Here is a 27,735-nt window from a genome sequence, read left to right on the forward strand (position 1 = left end):
TATTCAGTTCATGGCACTTAAAAATGGAATGATTATAAAAGCAGGTTCATATTAAAACAAACAAAACCATTCCATTATACTGGCTTCAAGGAGCACATGGATAAGTCAAATGATAATATGCTATAAAGACAGTTCTTGTATTCAGTTGGTGGTGAAGCAACTCAAAAATGCTATCTGCACATGCTATTCAATCTGTTCTTTTTTCAAAGTTACAACCACCTCTACAATTTTAAATAGATAATAGAGTTTCCTTTCATTTCCAAACCCTAAATGCATTTTCTAAAGATAAAAAAGCACTCTACCAGTTGGATCAAAGTCTGGAAAATAATCAGGGCAATTTTGGTCAGCGAATTCTCCAGCAGGTGTGTCATCCCAGCATAGCCATCCATCCCACGTCCGCTTACAAAACAGCCCTAGAAATTCAGAAGAAACACAACTTTATTTCTTTAGGAAAATCTCACTGAACTTCTTTTCCTGCTCTGACCATGCCTCTGCTTTTTCACTTTGTGAATTGTTACGATTCACAGAATGGGTTGGTAATGCTACTATTTTAAAAATAGGAAGTACTAGATTACTTACTGTTACTACTTACATCATACCCTGCCTTTCTTCAAGGAGATTAGAATGGCTTATGTGGGGTTTACCAGTCTGGTCTGTTGTCAAAAGGTCGCAGGGTTGAGCACCTGCCAAAGGACCACAGTTCAGTATGCCTCTGGCTGAGAAGGGCCCCTTGGACCTGTTCCCTCTGCGTCACCATGGCAATCTGCTTGTCCATCCATCTCTTACTATAGGCCAGAGGTGCATTAGCAAGCAAACAACAGAGCGGTGAGGAAGGACCGGGCAGCCTCTTTGTTCACTGGGCAGGGAAACAGGTGATTGCAGTAATGGGGAATGGGAAGATTGGCAACAACTCACAGCAAAAGCCACGTGGGGACCTGTTGAAGGTGTCTTGCCCAAAGGGTACCCTAACCCTGCAATGGAAGGAACCTCATTTTATTTCACAACACCACTGTGGGTATAATAGTTTATATTTGGGCAAGCTCATCCAATCAACTGGGCAATTGAATGTGGATCTGAACCTGAGTCACATGAAAATAACTTGTTTTTAGGATTACCCTCTAAAGCTAATCCTTGGCATTGACAAATGTGAAAAAATATCCATTGGTTCTGATGGTTGGGCTTGAACTGAGCCAGCAAAACTTTTAATCTTATACACGTGGATAATAAGCATTTTGCACAGAAGCCATCAGATTAATAGGTGTTCATAGATTTTAAGAGATGACAAAGGTTGTTGAACCAGAGTGCTGACAATTGTTCAGTGAGAAGACTAAACTTTTTGATTTTAGACAAGCAAACATTCCAAGATAGCTCTTTTTAAAAGTGATTGTTACAAAAATACATCATAATTGTTATCTTCTAAAGACTTTCAGATTTGTTAAATTTTCCTTTTTCCAAGTAGTTTTCTCCATATGTGCATGCATGTTGCATGCACATGTTCTTCTCCTAGAAACACTGTGGTAATAAAATCACTCTGCTAATAAATCATAACAACATTGTGGTGCAGGATCTAACTACACCCTTTCCTAGAAAATTGTATTTCTTTGTAAGGAATACATAATTTTCTCCCTGCTTTGTGATGCATTTTGCATGAGCTGAAAGAATCTCTTCATAGAGTCACTGGAAAAGATTAAAAGGGGAACTCAAATACAACTAAAACACATTTCTGAAAGACGGCAGGGTCAGTTATGTAGGAGGTTTCTTTTCCATGCTAAAAACATTTGTCATTTTGTGCAATAAAAAACATTTGTGCCTTTCAATAGACTATACAAAATCTTTTACTTGGGGAAATAAACAAACTCTCTTTGCACACTTTATTCTTTTTTTAATGAAAAAGAGTAAGCCAATTTTCTTTCTATATAATCTTATTCTGGGTACAGATCTCCAGGCTGCTTATTCATATCCCCAGTAATTTGGCCACATTAAAATAATTTTTTTGGTCCAATGTGCTTTTCAGTTCTGTTCCCCACTGCAGTTTTGACTGCAATGTTTTATAGTGGCTAGTATAGAGAGATTTTTCAAGGTAACAGACAAAAGCCTCCCCTTGTGAAAGGACACTATTTCAGGTTTTGGATGAATGTGCCAAACATTTCCCCAGGGGGCAGCAGAAGAAAAACATTTATAGAAAGATGCAAACGCCTGCTGCTGCACATCTTTAATGTTAATATGTCCCCCAAAGGGTGCTTTTTAAGACCGTTTGTTAAGCTTACTTTTTACGATAGCCAGAATGCCATGAGTTTCTGATGAAGAGTTATACGTGGGCATCGACTTCCTGCTCTAAGTGACTTTCCTGCCGTGTGATGCCAGCACCTCTACTTGAAACATATTCCACAGAAAGAAGTTCCACACATCCATGGCATTTACTTGTAGGAAAGTGATTCTTCTACAAATAAAGTGGGATGGGCGGCAGTAAGACTGTCTGTGGTATTCAAGAGTAAAGGCAGTACAACTGCACAGGTGGTTAAAAAATACCACTAGGCCGGGGGGTGGGGGGTGGGGGACTGTTCCAGTCTTGGCTTGCCTTCTGAGGCATCCACTTTTCTTTCTATGCAATAAGCACAGACTATCTGTGGAGCTTGTGTGTGATTGTTTCCAGAACTTCGTGTGCCAGAACTCAGCGTGCCAACTGTGTGTTGGATAACACCACCACTGTTAATCATTTTACTGATGGGTTCAGGGCAACTGATGGATGCCTTTCTGCAAAGCCGAGGCATTGCTTTTCTGCAATCAGTTAGAAACCAAAGACATTTTGGTGCGGGAAGTGAGACCTCACAGTCTGATACTTTACACCTCTCTACTGCATGATCGAGACTCCAGTGAGGGCAGCCACTGCACCCTAATGTAGGTTGGGGCAGCTCCTATTTTTTTAGCTGCTTCCTTTTCAGATGACTAATTGGTGCCAGGGTCCTGCAGAAGAAGGCTGCCTTATTGACTGGTTTTATTTCGTGATTGGCTTCTTTTCTTCCTTTGGTAGTAAAATACCACTACTTCAAAACACAAGAAAGAAACGAGGGAGAAGGAAGGAAGGAAGCTATCAAACCACATACATAAACCCAGTGGGGAACAGATGTTTGATAATTAAGGGACAACTAAGTAGATATGCATCACTAATCCCTAACCCTAACCCTGCACTAAGTAGCAGTAAGTGGTAAAATCTATACAGAACAAAATTTCAATTAAAAGCACAGTGCTTTAATTCCTGTTCACATGCAACAGGCTGCTGCTGTAATTGTGTGTTTTCCTTTATTTTGCAAAAGGAAAAAGTCAAACACAAAACCCTGCTACAACTTGGGTCTGAAAACCACTCATGGCAACACCAAAAGCTTTGGAATGCAGTGATCTGGTAGATTCTGAATTCTGTAAAAAGTGACTGAGCAAAGGGTGGCCATTTCAGATTTAAAAAGCCAGGGTACAAGCAAGGACAAGCAGACAAATCTACAACCTGGTTTGAAAGAAGTATTTCCCCACCTTATATATTCAACTCATTTTCAAACTAAGGGGGGCATTCTAAGCATGTTTAGACAGAAAAAAAACTCTGACAATTTGCAGTATTCCCCAGCCAACCATCTTGGAAGCTGAAGGAGCTTTTTCCATCTAAACATGTGCACAATGGCACACTAAGATGTTTTATTGCTCACACATGTTATAATTCAGCTATTGTAAAACTTGACTTTTTAGAAAGTTCTTTCTAAAGAACTGCAGCCTTGCATTAATCACCAAACAGCTGATATGACCAATTCTCGTGTTGTAACTGATTACTCACAGTGGCATCCCCCCTCAATTTTTCTTTATAACATTTCAGAAATGCATTAAGTTGTAGTCTTCTTTTTCTCTCTCTTTACCTTGTTTATTGTAAGGTGGAGCTCTGTTCATCCTTTCATAGCACTTGAATTGTGAATCTACGATCTTCTGGTGTATTGCTGAATGTTCAGTTGCTATGGGCTCTAATGTGGGGTCAGTATAACTTACAGTAGAAGAAAGACTTGGAGCCATTCTCTGTGCAAAGAGGAAAATCTGTTAATGTATGTGAGTAAAACCGGGCAAATATAATAAAAAAAGAGTCATTCTTACTTCATTCTTACTTTGCTTTGGCTCATATATTTCAAGTCCCAAGATGTGATGTTTTGTTAGCAAAAATGTATAGTGCTTTCCCCTTTATGGTAGACTTCTTTTGAACAGGCAAAATATAGGCTTGAACATGACCTCACAAAGGACAGCTTGTTTGATGACCTACAAGAGTTTCTGTTGTATTTCCTTGTTCAAACAGTCCCCATGACACTGGTGTGGCAAGAATAGCCATTCATTTCAGTCAGATGCTGTGCAACTTCTGCACAATCCTTTGTTCTTTTTTTATGAATGGAGACTGATTAGCTGCCATGAACTGTGGATGTTACCTTGCCACACAAACCCACTGGGTGAGCACACCTGTGAATGGGTGCATTCAGGTGTTGCCGCTTGTTCCTGTGGAGTGGATGCAACGGTCACAGAAGTGGGCTTCCCCTCATGCAAAGGGAGTTATCCATCCTCTTTCCCCCCTCCTGCATAGCCCCTCTTGGCACCCAAAGCTGCTTCCCACTCCTTGTTTGTCCTGCAGAGACAATGGGCACAATGGGGTTATGGGGACAAGAGCCTGCAGGAGTGGGAGGGAAAATTCATTATGCTTGCAGATGATCAAAGCTGGTTCCAACACCATTTTTTTTACTATGTCAAACAGCATTGATAGATGGATTGATTGGATTTGTTTGAGAGCCACCCCTTAGCATCACACTCTTTTGGGAAGGAAAGGAAAAATGACCCACTGTGAGAATCTAAATCTCCCGAATGACAAATAGATGGTCCAGAAGTCAAGGAATTTGCTTACAAAGAGTTCCAGCAGTAATGCAACATAATTGTGTACTGTATTGAGCAAAATGCCCCTTGGGAACAGGTCTCCCCCACCTCATATGCCATGCTCAAGACAGAGACCTCACTCGGCTAACACCAAAACTATATAAGGAGATGAGAGCATTTTGAGACTGGACAGCAGGCACAGTTCAGCAGGGACAGCTCTCCCCTACTGTAGGGTTGCCCCAGTTGACTGGATTTGAAAGCCAGCAGAAGTTTGGTTCAGGCAGTTTCAAGCAGAGGATGGAAATGGTTAAGAATTAATCCTAATGGGCAAGATTGTACTGGCAGCAACTCTCCAGAATTTCAGCCTTTTTCATTCTTTCCTGGAGATAACAGGGATCAAAACTGGGATCTTCCTTATGTAAAGTATGTACCCTATCCACTGTGGGCCCACTGTTCTTTCTCAATACAATCAGGCTACCAGGATAAATTCTTGGAGGTTGAAAACTGGAATAATACTGTTGCATTCCTACTTTTTCATCCAGCATTTAAAATAATTTGAAACCTAGTGAAAAATATGTAGGTTACAAGTGGCTTTGGCTATCATCTATAACATTTTTTGAACAGATTTTACTCAATCACACATTTTTCAGTGCACTCCATCAGGAATCACCCTCCCAGACAAGTGTATATTTTTAATCATCACAATAATACACACAAATACCAAAATAAAACAGATTAGCAGGTTGCACACTATATGTGCGAAATTAAAGTGGCCCTTAAAACTCAATATAGAAAATTCATTGGCAAATAAGAAGAGTTGGATCCAGAGTATGTCTTCTGTGGATGGAAGGGTTCCATTCAGGGAAGAAGCCTCTGACAAATTTTTATTTTTGGGGCAGGAGTGTCCTCATTTCTCCCTGCACCATATCTCCTGATTTCAGCAGCCCTCAGTACAGATTTTCAAGAGGCTGGAGGAGTTACCTTGGGAAGAATGCACAGGGATGTCTGTATTTGGTGCTTTGCTGCATGTGATTCAGCCCAAGGTCTTTAGCACCAGAAAACCTCCAGCTTAGACCCAGGTTGTCTTCCCTGGAAAGTGTATTACAAAATGGGAGGAACTGCATCTGAAAAGCCTCTCTTACATGTACTAAACCTTTGGAGCTCTCTGAGAAAGATAGCGTATACTAGTAGCATAAATGGAGTTATAGTCCACCCTAATGATGAGGGAGGTGGGGAAAGGCTGCCACAGAGCTTGCACCAGGAGGAGTGTCCCCCATAGGGCTTTCTACCAGCAACTACCCTGTGGGGAGCAAGGATTTCAGGATTGAGAGGGAAGCAGGAGAAAAAACAATACCTGCCACAAACAGATGCAGCTTCCCAGATGACCATGCTGTCCCTTAGCTATATCATCAAAATCCAGGGTGCAATTCTAAAACTGTGCCTTGACTTTGTAATTTTAAGAATTATTCTTATTTTACTTACAGTGCATTTTCTACATTACACGTAACCACAAAAGTGACATTTATATAGGAAAAAGTACAAAAATCAGAAAATGTCATTGTTGCTGTAATGAATACAAACATTATTATTTGAACACACGTGCGCACGCACACACACACACACACAAACACACACACACCAACATACCACCCTTTCAGGATGGATACAATTTTGTACAATTTAACTGATCATTCCAGATATCAAACCTGGAATCAAGCAGTTTCCTTTGGGAAGAGTAATACAACATTCAGGCATCTCAACTGAAAAGGTCCATTCAGAATTGCTCAGTTTAAGATGGCATGCACAATGGATTTTTGAAAACTTTTTAAATAGCAAACATCCATTTCTTAACACAAATCTTTTTGAAAGATCCTCAATTTCCAAAGAAGTTTGTCATGAATTAGTGCTGGGAGCTGAGTTTGAGAAAGACAAACTGAAAGCTCCCTGAGCATGTGGATCTGTCTACACAGTCCTTTGGAAGAACACATTGGATACAACATCATACATAAACTTAATTTTCACAGTAAATGATTATGCCTGGAAACAATTACTGCTGGGGTAGTATTTGAAATGGGAAAAATAATGTTACCATGTGTAGGGAAGTGAGTATAACTTGAGCATACAGATAAGAATTCTTTATTCTATAGCAATGAATGCTTCAAACTTAGCAACCGGGGTGTTTGCTATGTGATGAAAGGGGTCAGTAATATTCCATCTGAAGATAACTGATTAACTGATGTCCTATGTGGCAGTTTAGCAGCCGTACATATGATGTCACTCCTAAAAGTACAAGTAAATGACGTCATACATACGACCACCAAGCCATCACGCATTAAATGGCTGTTATCAAGGTTGTGTTTTTTGTTTTGTTTTTTACTACGGGAGGAAAGAGCAGATTTCTTTGAATGATGCCAACCCCTTTATACCTAAAAGATGTTAACAAAGTCTATATAGAAGCAAATTCTATCTTCATTAATACTGAGACTCACTATTGGACACTCTTAAATAATTCACAGCTAACAACCAATTAACAGAAAAACGTCACAGTCTCTATGACCACGGCACTGCGTGATGAGAACGGAATGCAAAAACATTCCCCAAAAAGCTTCCTAGGATGAGCAAAAGGCACTTCCATCAATACTACCAAGTGAATATTGAATATTACATTTTTGTGACCTTTAAAGCAAAATGCCATATCAGGTACAATTTCCCGTCAAATCTTAATGAAATATAATAAAGCAGAAAATCTTTGAATGTCAAATAAAATGCAAATCTCAAATAAAGTTTAAGTTGGTACATCTTATCTATCTCTAATCACCTCTGCCCCACCCACTGTGATGTTTAGCACCACGAAGTAAATGAGTCCTGTCTATCAAGCCATGAATTTTCCTTCCAGCAGCCACCGGAAGTGGGGAATTTCACTCCATAGTGCCTGGGAGTAACTTGGTGAGAAGTAAAAAATGCTTCAGCTAAGGGTATATTAAAAAAACTGCAACAGGGACATCAAACCCTGTTTGACTGGAATATGTAGCTCAGCTCTGAGATGAACAATTACAAAGGGACCCTTCCATTTTAAAATGTTTTCCCCACACATGAATAAAAATGTAAGCATTGTTCAAAATTCTGCAGCCTCATCAAACATGAAAACATAAATCTATTGAGAAGATGTTTGAAGGATATTGCTGTTGTATTAGAGAAGCCTAAAACAGTAACAGTTAAAAGCTGAAGTGATGCAGCTAAAAAAACAGGCATCTATAAATACTGCTCTATTATAAATGCTGCACAAAACATGTGGGTTGGATCCAGACTTAGGCTGAATCAACCCTGGAGTAACAGGACTTCCCCACCTGCTCCATTCCACAGTGGTGGCTTCAGCCCTTGGAAATGCAAGAGTCATGAGAACCCTGATGTATTGAGGATCACCAAAAATTCGGCAGAGGAACCTTTTTCAAGCATAGCCTTTCCTCTCAAGTAAGTTTTCTTCAACTCACAGAAGACAGGCCTTGGATCCAACTAGCGCATTGCAATCCTTAAAGAGAGTTAACTAGAGACTAATCCTTGATGAATGCAATGGAACCTGTACTGTAATTCACCCAATTCTACAAATTTGCATGTCCTTTTAACTTTGTTAATTTAAAACAGAAAACAAAAAGCAGGACAACAGTTTTAGTGCTGTATGACTGAAAATATTTTTAATATAAGTTTCTGACAATTTATCCACATATAACAAGCAGCACCTTCCAAGTATGAATGACCTTTTGTAAGTGACTGTAACAGATAAGTGGCATTTATCTCAGATCCAATGTTCAGTGGATTATTCTTTCTCTAGTTGTGTACTGCCAGTTTTAAGCAGAACATGACTTTGTGTCTTATCCAAGACTACCTGAGAAAATAAACCTGAAAGTTCACAAGGACTTTCCATTAAAATACAATAGCTTTTAAGCATGTCTTATCTTGAGAAAGGGCTTAAAGAAGACACTTTTCCAGATTTGTATGTGTCCTTATTCCACTTAAATACTGCAGTTCACATTAGCAGGTGGCCAAGCCCAGATCTAAGATGAAAATGTTGGTCTTGTGGCAGTGCCAGGACCATATCCCAGTTCTACCAGTAATGGAGAAGCAGCACTGATCTCTGTCATCAAGACATACCAGTGCATTACCAGATCAGATGTACCTCAAGCAGAGAAAAGGGTCTCTCTGGTCCACTGGTATGGCCTTTCAGGGGATAGTCTGAAGGTATGAGATGGACCTATTACTGAAGCTTTGGGTCCGTTCATTTTCGAGATAGGAGAGGACCAAGGAATCCTACATGGGCAGGCTTTATTTCCATGATGGAAGAAGGTGGAATATAAATGAAATAACTAAATAAAATACAATATTCTGTGGAATGACCCCCAAATTCGACCCCAGTGATTGATACCTACACATGCAATTCAGTTTTATGCTTAAGTGCAGGGCTGTTTTTCACCAGTTGGGACCCTAGTAGGTGTGCAATAAGGGAGTGTTAGCTTTTTGTGCCCTTAGTGCAGTCCTGATTTGGTCTGTATCACCTACACACTTATAATTTGCAATACCCCAAAAGTCATCTTCATTTCAAGGAGACCTTTCTTGCCAAAGTAAAGCTCAGGCATCTAGACCAGGACCATGGCAGAGGGCAAAAGACGCAATATGGTCCTACAATATGGTCTTTTTGGCATCCACAATATGGTCCTACCCCAGACTGAGTGTGCTGCATTGACAGTCTGTGAAAACTAACCCTGTACCCAAAGGCAGAGCTTCACCCTCTCATGTGTAGCTTGATCTTCAAACGCATCTTTTGTTTTTTTATAATACATTATCGAAGTACCTTTGCTACTGCTGTTGGGGGTTTAGTTTTTACTTACAATTAGTAGAATAACCAGTAAGAAGAAACCATTGCTTTTTTTATCCATTGCAGATTCTTCCTGATGCAATATGTCCTTTCTGGCCCTACTGGGAATTGGAAAAAAAACAACATACCATTAGATCTTATTTATCCATTACCAATCAAGACAATATCCTTGTTTTCATGGAATAATTTTTGTAAAAGTTGTTTCTTAAACACTGTGCATATGTGTGCACATGCATAAAAGAATAGCTGCACTGATAAGATTTTCCTATTTTTTTAATCTTCCAGCAAGCCTATGGCTCCATATCCCAAATCTTTAGAGCACACAGCAACATCCTTGCATGAAGTATTAGAGACATTAAAAACAGAAGAAATACATATCCAAGGGACTCATGGTATCCCCCCACTCCACCCATGAGCCTGTTTTATGTTGTTCAGAAACTAAGAGCAGTGGTGTTTCTGTGTATGGAGGGGGGAAATTGTATTTCACTAAGGCACCAAAATACCTTGAGATGGCCTTGCACATTGGAGGAAGCTGGTATCGGAGCTAATGGATCTATCCACACATGACACCCCAAAATTTTCTAATTAATTTTCCTCCTAGTATCTAAATGTAATTCTCTAAATATGTGCCTTTTGCCGAGTTTTTCTCCCTTTGCACATTCAAAGCTCATTATTCACTAAAGGATACTCGATAAATGCAGCCACCACAAAATGTATCTCTGAGCACACGTAGAGCGGTTTTTTGAACCCAGCCTAAACAACTACTTCCAGAAACCTTCCTTTTGAGTATATCTGAGCTTGAACCCTTCTGAGGACCCATTTGGAAGCGTGTATGCCTCTTTTCTATATGCCTATTCTCACTCTCTTGTGGGATATGGTTTTTTTTTTTAATGGACAGTGATAAGAGTCAGAGTGAGTGTATACAGCTCTCAAAATCAGAAAACAAATCTTGGGGTGATATACACAGGAGCCATATAAAAGTCCATTATTAAAGTTATAGTTATGAAGTTCATAGTTGTATAGTTCAGTTACTAAAGAAATCAAACCATAACAATAGAAATGTATGTGTTAGGAGCGAAAACCTTCTACTTCCCCCTGCATTTTCTCACACATATTTATTTACCAATATGTTGTTTGTTCAAAGCTGGAAACAACAATGTTGCAGGGATAAAAGGCTATTGGCATGCTGCTGCACGTGCTTTGGATAAATGAATGTTGGAGGGTGAACAAAGGGTGGCTGGCTTGCCAGGAAACATATAATGGGATATCAGGGACCAAGATCAGTCTTCCCTTTGTTTCCATCTCTGTGTCTGCTAAGCAGCCTTTTGTAATGTGGGACAGTTAGTTCCAACTGCTCAACCATTTAACCATACTGAGATTAGGTTAGCTTGCCCTTGTCACAAATGATAAGTTGCTTAGATTCTGACGAAAGGCTCACTAACATTTTTAATAGCTTTCCTCATGGATAATCGAACAAAGGTATTTCCCTGCTAGATGCAGTCCTTTCTGCCACCTCTGCCTTCCTCCTTTATCATTTTTTCCCTTCCATCAGCATCTCCCTGTCACCATTTCCCACTGTCACCACTCCTTCTAAATGGCCACTGTGCTGCTTGTGCATCTAGTGACTACATCCCAACCCAGGGATAGCTTAGAACTTACCACCTAATATTACCTATTGAAGAACCACAAAGCGATGAGCAGAGCATTTCCTCAGATTGCTAGACCTGAGATCAGAAAAGAGCTCTGAGCTAGGACCAGGGACCCCCCTTGCTTCTCTGAGATCAAAAATGCAACTTTGGAGAAGAGGCAAGGGGGGCATTCCAGGCAGTGGAGAGGGAAGGGGCAAGAGCCACCAGAATTCAAAGCATCCTGGCGGTGCCCCAGCATCCTTCCCTGCTTCTCTTCACTGCCACATAACTGTAGAAACTGGCCATCTACTTGACAAGAAGGATAGGAGAAGCACGGAGATGAAGACTGCCTCCACACTCTTCCCACCTTGTATAGGATGCGCACAGTCCTGAGTTCAGAGGCTTATGGACATCCCATTTGGATTGCACACTTCATCTGAATACATAGTCCAGAGGTGAGCAAGTGGCAGAGCTGGAAAGGCATGCAAACCTTGGCTTAATTTCTTATAGCCTCCAGCTTCATTTCATTTCAAAAGCCCTCTGCAAACCATCAGTTTAAACCTTGAGCATGAACAATCCATACTGCTCCCAGCAGCCTACTCAGTGCAGGGAGGAAGAAAGAGGTGTCAGAAAGAAAGAAACAGGGAGAACGCTGAGGGGAGGAGATGGCTTTGGGAGTTTTCCAGGCCCTTCCCCAAACATGGCAATGTGAGCAGCAGCATTGGTTTGGAATTCCTGAGCTCCTTCTCCAGTGTCCTGGAGGTCCCTTTGGCTTCTTAGAAAGTACCAAAACAACAGCAACAATCCACTATCTATTTGTAGTTCTCTATTATGAAGAACTGCTTTTCTGAGCGTAGTTTGTTTGGACTTCATTGTGGGAACTGAGAATACAAGGGGTGAAAATACACAGGTACCCTGCTAAGGAAAGGGATTCAGAGCCAGCAATGCTTAATCAGAATGGCATGGATAATTATGTCTTGCTTCCCAAAGAAGCTGAAATCCCCTTACAGAACTGTCTCAATTCTTCCTGCACAAGAATAGCTGAGCAAACAGTCTCTGGACTTAAAAAGAAGGATAAAGCTAGTAAAACTAATACTTTTACTGCTGAACAGAGACTGCCATACAGAACTGTGGAGTTGCTGGAGGAATGTTGTGTGTTCACTAGCCAGATAGTTCAAACTGTCTTGGAGCATTTAGATTTTATCATAGAGGAGCTGGTTCGTTTGGATTACAAGCTCCAGTAACACAGCCTAAGGAAAAGGAGAACATGCTTAATTTTGTGTTACCAAACAGGCTAGAGATAGCAAAAGAAGCAAGAGTGCCCGCTCACACAAAGAGTTTAGTGCTGAGACCTTGTGAAGTTGTGCTTTGTCTGTTTCCCTGCATGGGCCCCCTCCCTCATCTGGGCTCTGTCTCTTGGGCTAAGCACCATCTGAAATTATTATTAGATCTTGTTGCTGGTGATGTAGATTTGAAATCAATTCAGGGTCTGATTTAGCAATAGACAATGTAAGAGAATTCTTTATAACTTTTAGTAGCTTCAGAATCCCAGCTCTAATAATGAAAAGGAAGACCCATTTGGTCCAGAAACCTGTGGTCCCGTTTCAATATTTCCAAGACACAATCCCTACTTGCTTTAAAAAGGGAGAATATGAGGGGATGATGGGTTTGCCCAGTATTGGCTCAGACACTGTTAGGATGGCTGTTTGTGCATCACCAAAAGAGGCCAGAAGAGGACACAGATTTGCAACAAATTAGCAAATGCTAATTTGCATTTATAAAGTTATGTATGCTAGTCCCTATATATAATTGTCAATACAGAACAAAACCTTTTAACTTAAATAGGAATACAGTACACCTCAGCATAAAAGACCATGAGCAGGTGAACTCCATTTAGTCTACTGCCCAGGTACGAACTGTGGATGGACAACTTTGAGGCTTCTCGTTTCTCTTCTTAGGGCTCTTAATTTTTAAACTAGTCATGGATAGGCTATTCTTTCAGAGAACACTTCTTTATAAAAAAGGATCTATCACCAGCCTGGGTCATGTTCACAATCAGTACATTCTGAACAGACTAGGCTTGAGATCATGTGGCCCTCAAGAGCAAGAAAGAAAGATTTCCTCAGTGTTCATTCCTGATCTTAGCCAGTACAGATCCGACAACCACTCCTGTTTTGGGTTGAACAGGAGGGATGCTCATGCTCCTGGCATCTCTGTGAGCATTCTGTGCAGACTGGTTGTCCATTTGCTTTTAAGATGTGCCATTCCAGAGGAAGCTTTCCAACCTGGCTCTGCTCTGTTTTCTCATGGCTCTGTTTACAGTGCACATGGCATGTGGATCAATGTTCAAATTGCTGCTCAGGAAGCCAAGCCGTAGCCCAGCATCATCATGTGGATCCAACGTGAGAAAGAGGTTAGTTCATGGTCCACAGTCTCAGGATGGCCAACACTACAAACCTCTCCACAGTTACTCAGAAGTAAGTCCCATTGTGTCTGACACCTAGTAAGTGAGTTTAGGAGTACTGTGTGCATCATATTTAACCAAATAATCCATTGTCACTGTCTGCGAAGGAAACTTTGCAGGTATGGTGTTACTTTTATTTTTTTTAAATTACCTGTGCAATGTGCTATTTAAGATCAGTGGTGCAATGAAATCGCCTAGAAATGCACATTTTTATGACTTTAAAGCAATAGGTTTCACATACTTAATTTTATAGCAGTTAACATTTCATTATTAAGCCTTTAGAGGATACTATTAAATTACAATAATATTTCATAACACTTGATACAACCAATTCTGGGGCTTGCCATAGTCCAGCCAATGTTAATCATTTGTAAGCCTCAGTGATTTGTGGGACAGCTTTAAGCACATATATAATACCCTCAGAGAAAATCAGTGGCACTTTAAAATATGCTTAACTTTGAATGGAGGTGCCCTGAACTATCACCAGCAAAATTCTTGTATTTAGAGCAGTGAAGCAAAAAAGACTATCACTTAATCTTGAGCCAGATCTTTTCAGCGATGTATACACAGTGTTCCTGTATGACTGGACTCCCTTTCTCACCTCAGAAAAGGTATTGTCATCATTATTACCACTCTTAATATTTATATACCACCTTGTATGTAAATTTACAAGGTACAATGGTGTAAAACATTAACCCAATAAAAGCAATTCAAAACCTGCAATATGAACAAATTAAAAGCAGAGGAAAAGTAGCTGCTGGGATGGTACACAGGAAAATAAGTAGTTGCCCCCACTGAGCGGGCACTGAGGTATGTTCAGGGCCAGCATTGGAAACCAGCATTGTCAAGCATGACAGCCTCATAGGGTCTCCCTTGAAATAAGCCCCTGGGAGTCGCTCCTCCTCTTGGCCATTGTCACTGGCTTATTTACCTTTTCCTTGGTCTGGTTCAGACCATGCTTGAGTTCAGGAGGAGGGGCAGGAGATGCCACTGCCCATGTGATGACTGGCCCCCTGCAGTTACCTCCAATGATGAGCAGGAGGATGAGGAGCAGGAGCAGCTGGGGAAAATGAGTCTCCCCCGAGTTACAGCTCCTCCCCTTACAAACAAACCCCCAAAGGGCATGTGCTTCAACTCAAGCTGCAAGCCACTTCAGACCATGCTGTCATAAGGCACCTAAATATGAGGTTATGGTCATGGAGACAAGCAAAGCTCTCCAGATGGCTGATCCTTGCAGGAAAGCAAATTGCCACCTCTAGGATGGGTGAGTGAAAATAACAGCAGCCTCCACTGGAGGCTACCTTAAAATGACCGTTGTTATCTATTTTCCCTGTTCAGGCTGACTTTAAATTAGCACTTGGACCTCTAAGAGCACCATTGTTTCAGGGATGGTTCACCTGAGATTGAGAGCTTATGTCCACGGGAGGCTGGAGTCTCCTATGTCAGTGGGACTTCTTGTTGATTTCACCTTATTATTAGAGCTTCAAAGGAAATATCCATGCCTGAAGTTCATCTCCAAATAGGTTTACCACCATGGAAAAGCACAGATATCTCCTGTCAATCTGACGGGGGGAAGCTGCACTGACATAGGAGTCACTGGCTTTCCCTAAGCTCTCAGTCTAGCTCTCACCTCTTCCTAGCTCTCAGCCGGGTCCCGATTTGTACACCGGTTGGATGTGTCAACCCTATTCCTGAGGAAAGTTCTTTTGCTCTGATGGTCCTGGGAGCTGATGTCAGGGGAGGTCCAAGAGCCAGCCAGAAACCCAGGCAACTGGAGTGGGAGCCTCTGGATCTGAGGCAGAGATGTCTTGATCCAATGTCCTTTGAAGAGAACACACAATCCAGGTCTGGACAGGGCCAAAGGCTTTGTCCTCCGGCATTTAAGCACCTCATCCCAAACCACAGGAATAGTAGTATCAGTGGAACATTGCAGAAATCTTGTTTGGGACTGAGTTGTGAAGCAACCTGCCCTATAATAGGCCAGATAGTAAATCTCAAAATCACAAATTGAGTTGGAACAGCTTTCTCTACATTTTGGAAAATAATTACATTGATTTAGAATATTTTCTGACATACAATTCAAAGGAAATGAACAAAATTAGATCTTTGCATGCAATTTCCCCCATCATTTTTTAATTAAATGGTTAAATTTAATGCTAGAGGGTAATTTATTTTTCTGCCTGCGCAATTCAAAAATTAATAGAGCGGGTTCTGTCAGGAGTTGTAAAAAGTATTTAATGAAGTGTTGAGCAAAATAATGATTTTGTTCTAATTGAAATTGGGAATTGCTGCTGTCAAGCTAGATCAAAGCTCTGAGAATAAGCAGCACTTAATTCCTTGTGGCTGGACCAGATTGGGTGGCAACATCTAGATCTGTGATGTGTTTCCTAAGATTTCCTTAGCTAATTTTGATTTCCCAGAGGCTGAATTAAAAAGCTAATTTTAACATTATTTAGCAAAGTGCTGATATTAAAGCCATGGCTTCTTTTGGCTTAGTTTTCACTTGAACTAGTTGGAGTACAACATCAGCAAGGCCCATATTAAAATGCGTCATTGCACTGAGATGAAATCACAATGGAAATAGTTCAAGTAGGACATCTTGCAAGTTGGAAGAAGTTGTATTTACAAACATCCAGTGGGAGCAGATAGACAAAGTGAAGATTTGGATGGAAACAACTATAGTGTATAGCTGTTTCTCATTGCAGTCCTGAGAATTCTGGGAGGATTTAAATCCAACCAATAATGCATTGGTTCCTCCATGTTGGTAGATAGTACTTCCAGGGTATCAAGTTGATAGGGAGACAATGTATATATTGTCCTGGGTGTATATACAGGTCCTATGCTTCCATGGAAATTGGCATATTCAAATTTATCTTGCTACATTTTCTTTTTCTCTGTTTCCCAGAGATTTCACGATGTTCAAAGAAAAAGGAAAATGAACAAACTTGGGGTGAAAGGCAATCTGGCACCAGAGAGAATTAACTCAATATGCCTACAAGCCAGTCATGTGCCTTACCATTCAAGGCCTGTTATTACTGGCCCTTCCATTGCCAGCTCTTTTTATTTGCTCTGCCATATGTCTACTGAATTTCCTAAAAATATCACAGAGATAGCAAAGACTGCCCCTCAAATAGTTTCAAGAGCATGGAACCAAAGGTCTTTACATATCAGATCGTGTGTCAGCAGTGGCTGAGTCTTTAGGCTACAGGTGCGCAAATGATGGCCGTTCAAATGTCATTGGATTGAAAATCTCTGCTTTGTACTGTTGGGCATTGCGGTCCAACAGCATTTCGGAGGGTCAGTGATTGCGTGCCCCCACCCTGGCCTAAGAAACATTTTTAAAAATTGAGGCCAATAATGTAATCACCACCTCACTATTTGTTAAGCCCTCCTGAGAAGATCACTGAATGCTAAGGACTTCAGGTGGGCTGAAGTCTGGCAATGACCAGAGCACCTGTTTGGAGCTTGCCAATGCAACATGGCACGTTCGGGATTGAAAGGGGTGGGCTAGTGTATCAGGGATGTAGGGTGGGCCAGCATGCCCAGCCCCAAACCTTTACTCACCTTAAGGCCATTTGCATATAGCTGAATGCCTGTACAGGGCTTCAGCAACCCCACATGACATCACTGAAGTGCCACTGCCTGTATTATCACTGTTTCCTTCTCTATTGGAATCCTTCCTTCCAAATCCAAGTCCCAGCTTTCTTCAAAGCTCTCTGAAAAGCCCTCTTCCCTTCCCACTGTCTCATTTCTTCCTGCTTTTCTTAGCCCCAGTTCAGTTTCCCGAATCTCTTCCTGACTGTCTGCTCCGCTGTTAGACAATGGAATGCTCCGTGCTTGCTTTTAAAGCCTTCCCCCCTCCTCAGTTTCTGCATGTGTAAATTAAATATGATATTTGCACTTAGCTGTAAAAAAACACTTCCACTTTCTGTCCTATGTTAAGAATATTGACACAGAGAAAAAAGCCACACAGGATAGTTTCAACTGTGCATTTAGTTTAGTATCAAAACACAATCGGCTTTTCCCTCTTAAATGCTGTTTGCTTTTCCAAACCAACCAAGAGCTACACTTGAATTTCCCAGAAATAAGTATCAGGTGCCAAGGATTGGAAGCCCTACAGGACAGGTCCCTGTACCCTATTTCCTCGGGAAAGGGCAAAGTGATCATGGTATAAACAGGGAAACTCATAAGTCTCCTGGCCAGGGCACTAATTCCAGACCACATATATAAGGTCCAGAGCTGCTATATCCTCTGGGTCTAGAAAATTCTTGCTGGGGCAGATGTCACTAGATTACTGTCTTCTCACTGTCTGCCTGATTCCTGCCATCTGCTTGTTGGCCCAGAGGTACTTGCCTGCCTTTGGGCCCAGGTGCCTGAGGATGAGTCACTGTTTTGCTCTCAATTCTACGCTGTTGTCCAGGGGTGGGCAGAAAGTAGATTTCCAGATGCTTTGGATTCGTCTCACAGCATTCCCAGCCATTGCCATGCTGGCAGCAGTCTCTGGGTCTTGAACTCCAAAAACCTGGAGATCTACCTTCTGCCCACCCTCACTGTAGTCCAAAATGTAAACGAGATATGCAGTTGCCATGAAAGGTTTTTGTTTTGCATGCATTCCAAAGAACCAACCCCCTCCCCACAAAAACCACACCCCTCAGCGGATAATTTAGTATGTTGCCATCTTTATGCATTCTGTAAAATGTGTGGTGCTAATCTCAGTGTCTGTGGATCATGAAAAGGCAGGAATCTTTAACAGTGAGTTACATGCATATTTTCCAAAAGGCCTAAATTTAGAGCTGGGATAAATCATCCAAGCAGTACACGTAGGAGCAGCGAGGGAGTAACCCAGGGCATTAGGGAGCTTAGATCCTGTCTCCAAAGCCCACTAGTCAGATGCATGCAGTATGCGTGAGCGATGCCAAAGTGGCTTCTGTTTCCTAAAATGGGATGCACAAATGTTCTAATGGCATTTCTCCTACTATCATTACTGGCCTTTCAAAAATGTCAGTGGTGTGAAAAAGAGACTATTGCTCCACAACATGTAAACAACAGTGGGTTTAAAGCCTAGAGTTGATTTTGTAGAGGCAAAAAATATGTTGCTTTTTTCCTTGACATGTAACCCTCTCTCTTTGCAGCCATCTGCAGCAAGCTTTCAATGATCTTCAATTCATTCCTGCTTGGTCCCAAAATGTGGCACAAATAAAGAACCCTCTGGAAGCAGCTAAATTCCTTCACTTCTGTTTGGACCTGGTGAAGGATGATTGGCCATCATCACCTACATTCTTAGCCATTGCATCTCACCTTATTAATCTGCCTCAGAACTTGAATGTTTCCTGGTGACTATCAGCTATCAGTGGCTAGTGGTCATGATGACTCTACACTCTTCACTTTCAGAGTCAGTGCTATACTGACCAGGAGTATCCTGGTCCTTGGAGGCTTTCCAGAGTCATTTGTTTGACCACAGTATGAACAAAACATTCAACCAGTTCAGCCTTTATTCTGATCCAGCACAGATCTTCTTATCTTCTGACTTCATTGCAGAGATACTCCTTTGGGTCCTTCCACTGGCAGAGGTAAAGGATGCAGATGACCAGGGCAGCAGGGACCTCTTGGTTGTGTCACCCAGGATACGGAATGACTTCCTGAGAGAAGTACACCTGGCCTCCTCACTGCAAGCTTTCTGGCAGGCAGTGAAGGCTAATTAACTGAAGTGAGCTTTTTCAAGATTTTGATTTGTTATGCATTTGCTACTGCTATTCGGCTTGTTGCTTTGCCTGTTGCTGAGTTTTAGACAGTTTTTGTCTAGAATTAACCCACCTTGAATATGCTTGCTAAAAGGCAGGATATGAACAGCAGTGGATGAAATAGTCCATTCTTGGTGTGTACACTTGCATATTCCCATACTCATAAGTGCCTATATATAAAGATGCAAATAACATATCCACAGATGCATTTATAAACATATTTTGTTCATTTCTGAACAATAGCTGGAGATAATTGTATTGCAACATTTCAAGAATAAGACAATCCAGTGGAGAATTATGTTCTCATCAGCCCACTGGTCTAGGTGGTACAGATCAGATCAGTTCATTACACAATTCACAGACATCAAATTTCTCAAATATCCCTAAAAATATAGGAACAAACATAAAACACGTACATCACTTCTTTTATTTTCTCTTTTTAAAATCTCAATCAGAATGAAACACACTCAGCTACTTACTAGGTAGAAGACAATTCTAGGCTAGGATCCAGAGAACTGTGTGTCTCGTTCTTCAAGCCCAAGAAATAGTAGGCTTCATAATTCTTTAATAAGAGCACCCCATGTCACAGGACACAGCTCTTTTGAAATCAAGAAACATTTCCAAAGTTGTTTATGATATGGTTTAGGTTCTTACCACTCAAAGAAAAAAAGAAAAACATTCTATTCCAAAAAGACCTTTGATCGCACCTAAAAGTATCTCTCTGGCCATCAGAGTTATTCCATGATTATTACTTTGTTTAACTTTGTGTGCTGCAGAAATAGACATATAAACACTGTGGCACAGAAAAATTGTTGGCTTGCAGTGGAGTGTCTAGTTGACAGTTTCACTAGACACATGTATTTAATCGACGCTCACAATAAAAATAAACACATACCAACTCTCAAATAGTCCTTGGCCCTGATTCTATTTGGTGTCCCAGGATATACTTCTAGAACTGAGATAGTTCAACAGATAACATAGGAACCCACACTTCATTGAGTATGGGTCACATTTAAATCATTGAACTGTGGGTTCATGCTGAAATGTAGATTAGCATTTTGTTTGAACCTAGTCTCACTAACGCATGCATTAACTAGAACCAATCCATAAAAAGAAACTATGGTTTGTTGTTGAGTTGTGAATTGTGGCTTGTTCATGGTTTGTTAGCATGGATGAGTTCAGACAACACTGTAGCCACTGTAATTTTCAACCATCCATCTTTCCATGCCAACCTATTTCAATGCCAACCTACACTTAACCCACATACAACCCTTGAGTGTGGGTTATTGTGTTATTTGAACCTGTGTTATTTGAACTAAGGGTTCAAAGAAACCTGACTCCTCACAAGTAGGAGGGATCCTCAGGAGCAGGAAGTCTGAAAGACTGGGTTTATTTTTGCAGCTGGGTCTGGATGGAGTTCTGAAGATCATGCCATATAAGCTATCAGTTCCTGTCTATTCACAGCTGTAACAACACAGGTTTTATGCTCTGTGAATCCCAAATGAGCTTTCTGGCTTTGGCTTGATCTCAAGAGCATGCTTGTTCCTGTTCCTTGGCTTCCACCTTTGCCTTGCTTCTGAGGCCATGCTTTGTCTGTTGGCTTCCTCCTCTGAATGTGGCCTTCCTCAAAGATCTACCCATTAACCAAACTCCTTTGGTTTGCACAGTTGTTTGAATTTTTTTACGCATTTCATGGCTCCAAATATACATAAAATGTGTATTTTAAGGGAAATGCAAAAATAGCTTAGGGGAAAAATAGGTTAGGTCAATATTTTAATGAGTTAAAAGTTAGCTTGCAAGTGTGCAAAGAATAAGAAAGACTGGACTTGTGGTTCAGCACATGTAATGGAAATATTAAAACCATCCCTTCCTGTGAGAAAGAGTAGGCTTGAAACATGGTGAACAGCCTAAGCAAACCTGGTGAGCTTCCTGGCTAATAATACATGGCTAACCTAGTCTGAGAGGCTTAACCATGACAATACACTAGTTTTCATTGCAAAATTAAGATGAAGTAATTTGCCAAAGTAAACTCTGGTGAGTTAGTATTTGGTCTTCCCAACCATTCAGTGCACTTTTTCTTTTCAGGAAAAAAGAAACACAGAATGACTGCAATTCATCATAGCAAGAGTGCCTCTCCCAACCGCAATCTACCCGGACACTACGCTCAGCTTCTGGGGCCTTCCTCTGAGTGCCAACTCCAGAGGAGTTAGAAACGTAAAAACAGAGTGAGTCAGAGGGGCCTCCCAGGCCATCTAGTCTATGCATGTCTACCATGTGCATGTCCAGTCTATCCTTGAACACCCTCATTGATGGGACTTCTCTGGAAGCCCATCCCATACCCTGGGGGTCCTAGCCATCAGGAAGTATTCCTGGCATCCAAACTGAACCTTGGTTCCCTGAGCTTTGCTCCATTGGAATGCTTCCTGTCATCCTCATCAGGGGAAAACAGGTCTCAACCCACCTCTGCGTGACACCCTCTAACGTACCTATATGGTGCCAACAGTGGAAGGTGGCAACAAGGGGGAGGGCTTTCCTGGTGGTGCCCCCCCCCCACCCTCAGTCTATGGAATAACCTCCCCACCAAAGCCTGGCTCACAACTTATTTGTCATGTTTTGGTACCAGGTTAAGATGGCCTTCTTTTCTGCAACTTTTAATGGTTTACTCAGTCACCCAGAGGCTTGAGGGGGTCCTCCAGAAGGGTTTTGCAGAGTCATGCTTTCACTTTCTTATTTCTAGTTAGTCTTTGTTGTTGTTGTTGTTGTTTTGCTGTTTAAAATTTCATTTTTTCTGATTTTATGATATTTTATTGCAGCTTTATAATCTTTTTTATGGACTGTATAAACCACTTAGAGACCTTCAGCTGTGTGGTGATATAGAAATGCAAAAAATAAATATGTACATAAATATGATTCAGTCAATGGTAAGTGCACAAATCTGAATGATGCATGCCTGTGCACACACATACGCATACATTATGAACAAAGCTGTGTGATTTTGTAGGTAACTGCAACAACAACAAAATGATGTTGCAGTTTCTGAGGCTCTGAACACAAGCAAGAGCAGTGAACAAATATGGAAACAATGAAGCACAAGGAGAGAATAAATGTTCTGCTGCAAAGGACACTGGAATACCTCCTAGAAGGCTAGGGTAGAAAGAGCAGGAGAACACAGTGAGCCTGTCATCAGCAAGCAACAGTTTTCATTTACAGGGTGGCTTAGGGTGACTTCCATATGCATCTGTATGCATGAGTCTGTGCGTACAGAATGATAATTTGGGCACTCTCAGAAGTATCTATGGTAAATTCTACAAGGAGCAAGGACAGACGTCTTGTGAGTTTTCTGAACCTGCAGCAAAGACACAGTGCATCACAAAAATGGGCACCTATTTGTGTAAAATTTGCATGTGCTAATATAGTAATATAAACTGCAAATTAAGAAATAGCCGCTATACTTTTAAATAGAAGTCCCATACATTTCACTACAGTGGGAGAGACCAACTGCTGATGGGCAACTGGGGGCCCCTTTTGCTCTCCCTTCTTAAGAATGAACAGCCCTTCCACCAGAGAATGACTTCAAACAGAACGACTGTCTTCTGTAAAGTAGGCCACATTGCCATCCAACACAGTCTGTGACACCAACTTGAAGAATTGTTTCTGCAACATACATACAGAATATTCAATTCAAATATTCTCAGAGTTGGTGAATTCAAATATTCTCAAATACTCACACTGTTCATGTGCAATTTCAGTGAGGATCTAGTATGCTTTGGCTACAGGAAATAAATAAATGAAATCCTAACCAAGAGCACCTTATAAAACAAGGTCTAGCAGTTTGTTTGGGATCTCATACAACAATTTACTTCCACCCTGCTCCCCCCAGACTTCTGATTTTACTACTGTTGGAGACGCACAACTACTTTGAACCTTAGAATATCTTAAGAAATATTTAAAATGTTCCCTTTACGATGTTTATGCTTAAATGTTAGGAAAACAGTCCAGAATACTACACCTTAAAAGTCTAAAACTCTGCCACTGACTAGCCAAAATGGTCTTGGTTTTAAAGAGAAAATAAGAATAAATATATAGAGTGGTCACAATAATTTATTTGGCTAAGTAGAGGTTTTAGCATTCTGCTAATGTTGTTTCCACATCATAAGAACATTAATGTTTGAATTGGCTCTGAAGCTGACAGCACATGGTGTGGCTTCTGGCACTGGGATTATGCAGGATTTCTTTCCAAAAAGCTATCTACATAGAATGGAAATTTCAAATTAATATGGCATTTGAACCAAAGAAAGACCTCAAGAAATAAATTCTGTGTGAGTGTGCACGCATGCCTTTTCTCTCTCTCTCTCATACACAGCTTTTAGCATACATAGGTTAGGTTTATACAGTGTTTTGTATAGTAATATAAGTTTATTATTCCCACTGCTTTTGAACATGCCTCATTTGGCCAGTTTCTCTGTCTCTCTCTCTCTGTTCCAGGAAGCAACTGACACAGTGTATTTGGGTGTGCTTAAAATTCTTCATTAATGATTTTAGAAGCTTGAAATTGCAGCTGACTGAAATTCATGGAACTTATATCTGAGTAAATATGGTTAGGATTATGGAACCACAAATATTAGTGACCTGATACAGTTATTTAAAATGTCACAAGCAGATGAAACAAATTGCAACTCTGACTGAAATTAACTACAGACACAGCATCTGAGTGTGAAGCCAGCACAAAATATGTTAGAACAACCAGCATAGCTCATTAAAAATGCTATATTTTAGCTGGCAATGTTGAATCAGGATATGAATTGCTACAACAGCCACAGGAATGCTCCTCCATCACACTTTTGGCTCACAAAAGTGAAACTAGCAAAGGTGATTGTGATTGTCAGATGCTTGAACTTAAACTAGCTAACCAGTCATTTACTGGTAATATTTTAGATGTAGGAGCTTGTCAAGACAGCAAGTCCAAACAACACATAGTTGTTAAATGGCGTAGAAATGAGCATGCTGCTTCTTACTACAAGACTGCTCCCTCGGTAGCTGGTTAGAATTGTGAGCTGTTGTGGGAAAGACAACCCAGAGTTAGACACCAAGAACAAACCACAGGCTTTTACTCTGGACTGTCTGCCCCACAACACCACACAATTCTGGGTTTGGCCAGCACAGTTAATAATGCAGAAATCCAAGGACTTCAGCCAACTGAAATGTAAGCTCTGGCCTTTAACAACAAATGCAAAGCATTTGAACTGCTAGCACGAGGAAGTAACTCTGTGGAGGAAAAGGAAAAAAGCATCCAGAGTGATTATTTTCTCCAGTGACTTAATCTATGCTAATCTGTCACAAACAGTAAAACTTGAACGCTTCATTATCCCCTCACTCATTTGTGGGAGCTTGGGAGATGGGATCTTGGTGCTTGAGCAGATGACCTGATTGCTCCCAGGCTAAAAAATTCCCCGGAGCTGTGCTCTCTCTCTCATTCCCTCCATTGCACCACTGGCTAGGGTCAGCGTCCGTGTGCTGCACAGCTCTGAGCTGATGAATCACTGCATATAAATGGCAGTGAGTGAACACACACGGCAGTGAGTGAATGCAAGTCCTTACAGGTGTTCAATAGGCTTTGGGGGGGCGGGGGGGGGGAAGAAACGGCACGGGAGAAGTGACATTTCTGCAGCAGCCTGCTCTTGCCAGTGCATCCTCACTTAGGCATCTGTGTCGACTGGCATGACTTTTCTGCTATGCCTGACAAGGCCCTCTTTCAAAGATGCTGCACACTAGCACCACAGGATTGAGAGCAAATCTTTAAACAGTAGGAAAGTAACCTCATTACTGAGCAGAATCAAGGAAAAAGCAAAACTGCTGACACAAGCACAAAGCACAGTGTAGCCTTTCCCTGATTTCTCATTGTATTTTGTTACTGGGTTCCTGTAGCTCTACCTGCTCTTTGAGTTTTTAAATTGTGCTTACTTGTATTGTTTTTAAATTATCTATAGGCTACCTTGAGAGGACCAAGTCCTAATAAAATTGAAACAAAATGAGTAAGACACAGGAGACATGGGTTATATTTGGTTACTTAGGTGTTACAACAAATGCGAATTTTTGCAAGAACTATTTCAGATTAGCAAATGAAGGAAGAGCATGAAGAGATCAACCAAATGGAATTAGATACGAGTATGACTCCAATGTGGTAACATTCTATGATCACACTGCCTACACACATACTCTTCTGCATGATCCCTATACTCTCTTCCATGGGAGGCACAGCCCTCATGTCCTCTCCCTTAGTATTTCTCTCTTCAATTTCCCATCTTTTCTATTTGTGTCTTGCTGTGCAACCATGTCTCCGCCTGACTCTCGGCCCGCTGTGTCCTGTGTCACACAGAGCTATGTTAGGCTCTGTTTCGTTCAGAGACTGAGGGTCACCACCCATGTAAAGCAGCTACTACAATGTGAATCCACTCTTGAATGCTTGCACGTGGCTCGTCATCAGGTCCAGCATCTCGCTGCATTCCTCAGGTTCTGTGCTACTGACATGAAAACAGTGTATCTGGCCAGCTCATGGGCTGCAAATAGTTCCTTCTGTCCTCATGAAATCATCTCTCCCTGCATGTCAAAACGCACTCCTGGGATGTGTTATGATTCATGCTGCCCTACCATTTGCCCTGTCAATACTCACCAATCACCCATATTACTGTAACTTTGTGTGTAACCTCTCTGCTGTTAACTTATATGGTTCTGTTTATGCCTGCATTGTCACTCATGATAAACCCATTCTTCCTTCATCATCAACCCTGCTTGTGTGTATGTGACCCGCAACCTATAAAACATTCTATATATGCTAAGGGGAACTTGTAGTCAGTTGGCATACTGACCACCCGGCAACACTCTTGTAGTTTTGTCTCTGTCAGACAGGTTCCTGGGTGACCTTGCAATTAACTGCTATGGTTCAAGCACGGGGTTTTCCATGTGGATCTGAATGTACATTCTCCTGTTCTGCTAATCTGAGATTCCCTGACATTGACCTACTCTCCTCTGTTAGAATATTCTGCATCTCATTTGAAAAAAAAAATTCCTACCTGCATGTATTCCTGAATAGTATACTTTCTTTAAACCTTTTAAAACATTTCTTCATCCAGGTGAAGTGTACAAAACAAACCAATTCATAGTAGCAAATAATAGCACAATTAAAAGCCCCTCAAATAACCTTTATACAAACAAGAAAGCTGTGAAGCAAGAAACTATACAAGCAAAGGCAATATAGCCAATTAAAATGCTTCCCTGTTGTCCTTGTGGGACAGAGGATTCACAGTATGTAATGCTTGTTTTATATTGCATTTTCTACTAGGATATTATGAGAAAACTGATTACACCTTTATTATTTAAGTTTCCCAGCAGAGAGAATCTGTTTTGTGTATCCTACTGCATAGCCAACAGCATTCCTGTAGTTACTGGAAAAGCGGCTAAGGTTTTTTTGGGCTCTCAGACAACCTAGTTTTGATTTGCTCAACATGAATGATACACTGTTCTATAAGTCTTTGTATACAGTGAAACCCTATATCCATGGGGGATATGCTCCAAAACTCCAACAGATGCCTGAAATCACAGATAGTAGCCATCACTATATATTGTACAGTTGGTCCCACACATTCACAGGGGGTAGGACCCCCATAGAAGTGGAAGAACCATGAACATCTCCAGGGAGTCTGCTTGGGGATGACACACTCAGCCAGCCTCACGCACATGTTTTGTCTCTCAGTGGGTGCGAAGAGCCTGAGATATTAGTGGGTTTTTTCCTAGAGATAATTCTGGTTTTTCCATAGAGATATTTGGACCACAGTCAACCACAGTCAAGTAAAATCACGGTAACCATGATACGGTTTGCAATAAGCTTATCTCTTCTAGCTATTCTCTGGAATTCTGCATTCAGTTGGGTGCATCTTTCCTTTTCTCCTTTGCCTTTCGCTTCCCTTCTTTCCTCAGCTATTTGTAAAGCTTCCTCAGACAGCCATTTTGCTTTCTTGCATTTCTTTTTCTTTGGGATGGTTTTAGTTGCCACCTCTTGTAAAATGTTGCGAACTCCGTCCAAAGTTCTTCAGGCACTCTGTCTATCAGTTCTAATTCCTTAAATCTATTTGTCTCCTCTACTGTGTA

At 41.1% G+C, this 27,735-nt stretch overlaps 1 protein-coding gene across 1 annotated transcript in view; it reads right to left on the minus strand.

Annotated features, from left to right (window-relative positions):
* CALCR (calcitonin receptor) overlaps positions 1 to 27,735 on the minus strand; it is a 105,429-nt gene that overhangs the window by 62,123 nt on the left and 15,571 nt on the right. Inside the window, exons 2-4 of the mRNA XM_044425266.1 lie at positions 9,771 to 9,858; positions 3,900 to 4,053; positions 303 to 413 (exon numbers count right to left, since the gene is read on the minus strand). Of these exons, the coding sequence (XP_044281201.1) occupies positions 303 to 413; positions 3,900 to 4,053; positions 9,771 to 9,858 (353 nt within the window). The remainder of the gene's footprint in view (positions 1 to 302; positions 414 to 3,899; positions 4,054 to 9,770; positions 9,859 to 27,735) is intronic.

The sequence above is a fragment of the Varanus komodoensis genome, unplaced genomic scaffold (genome assembly GCF_004798865.1).
Source record: "Varanus komodoensis strain SLA01 unplaced genomic scaffold, ASM479886v1 scaffold15, whole genome shotgun sequence".
NCBI classification, from domain to species: Eukaryota; Metazoa; Chordata; class Lepidosauria; order Squamata; family Varanidae; genus Varanus; species Varanus komodoensis.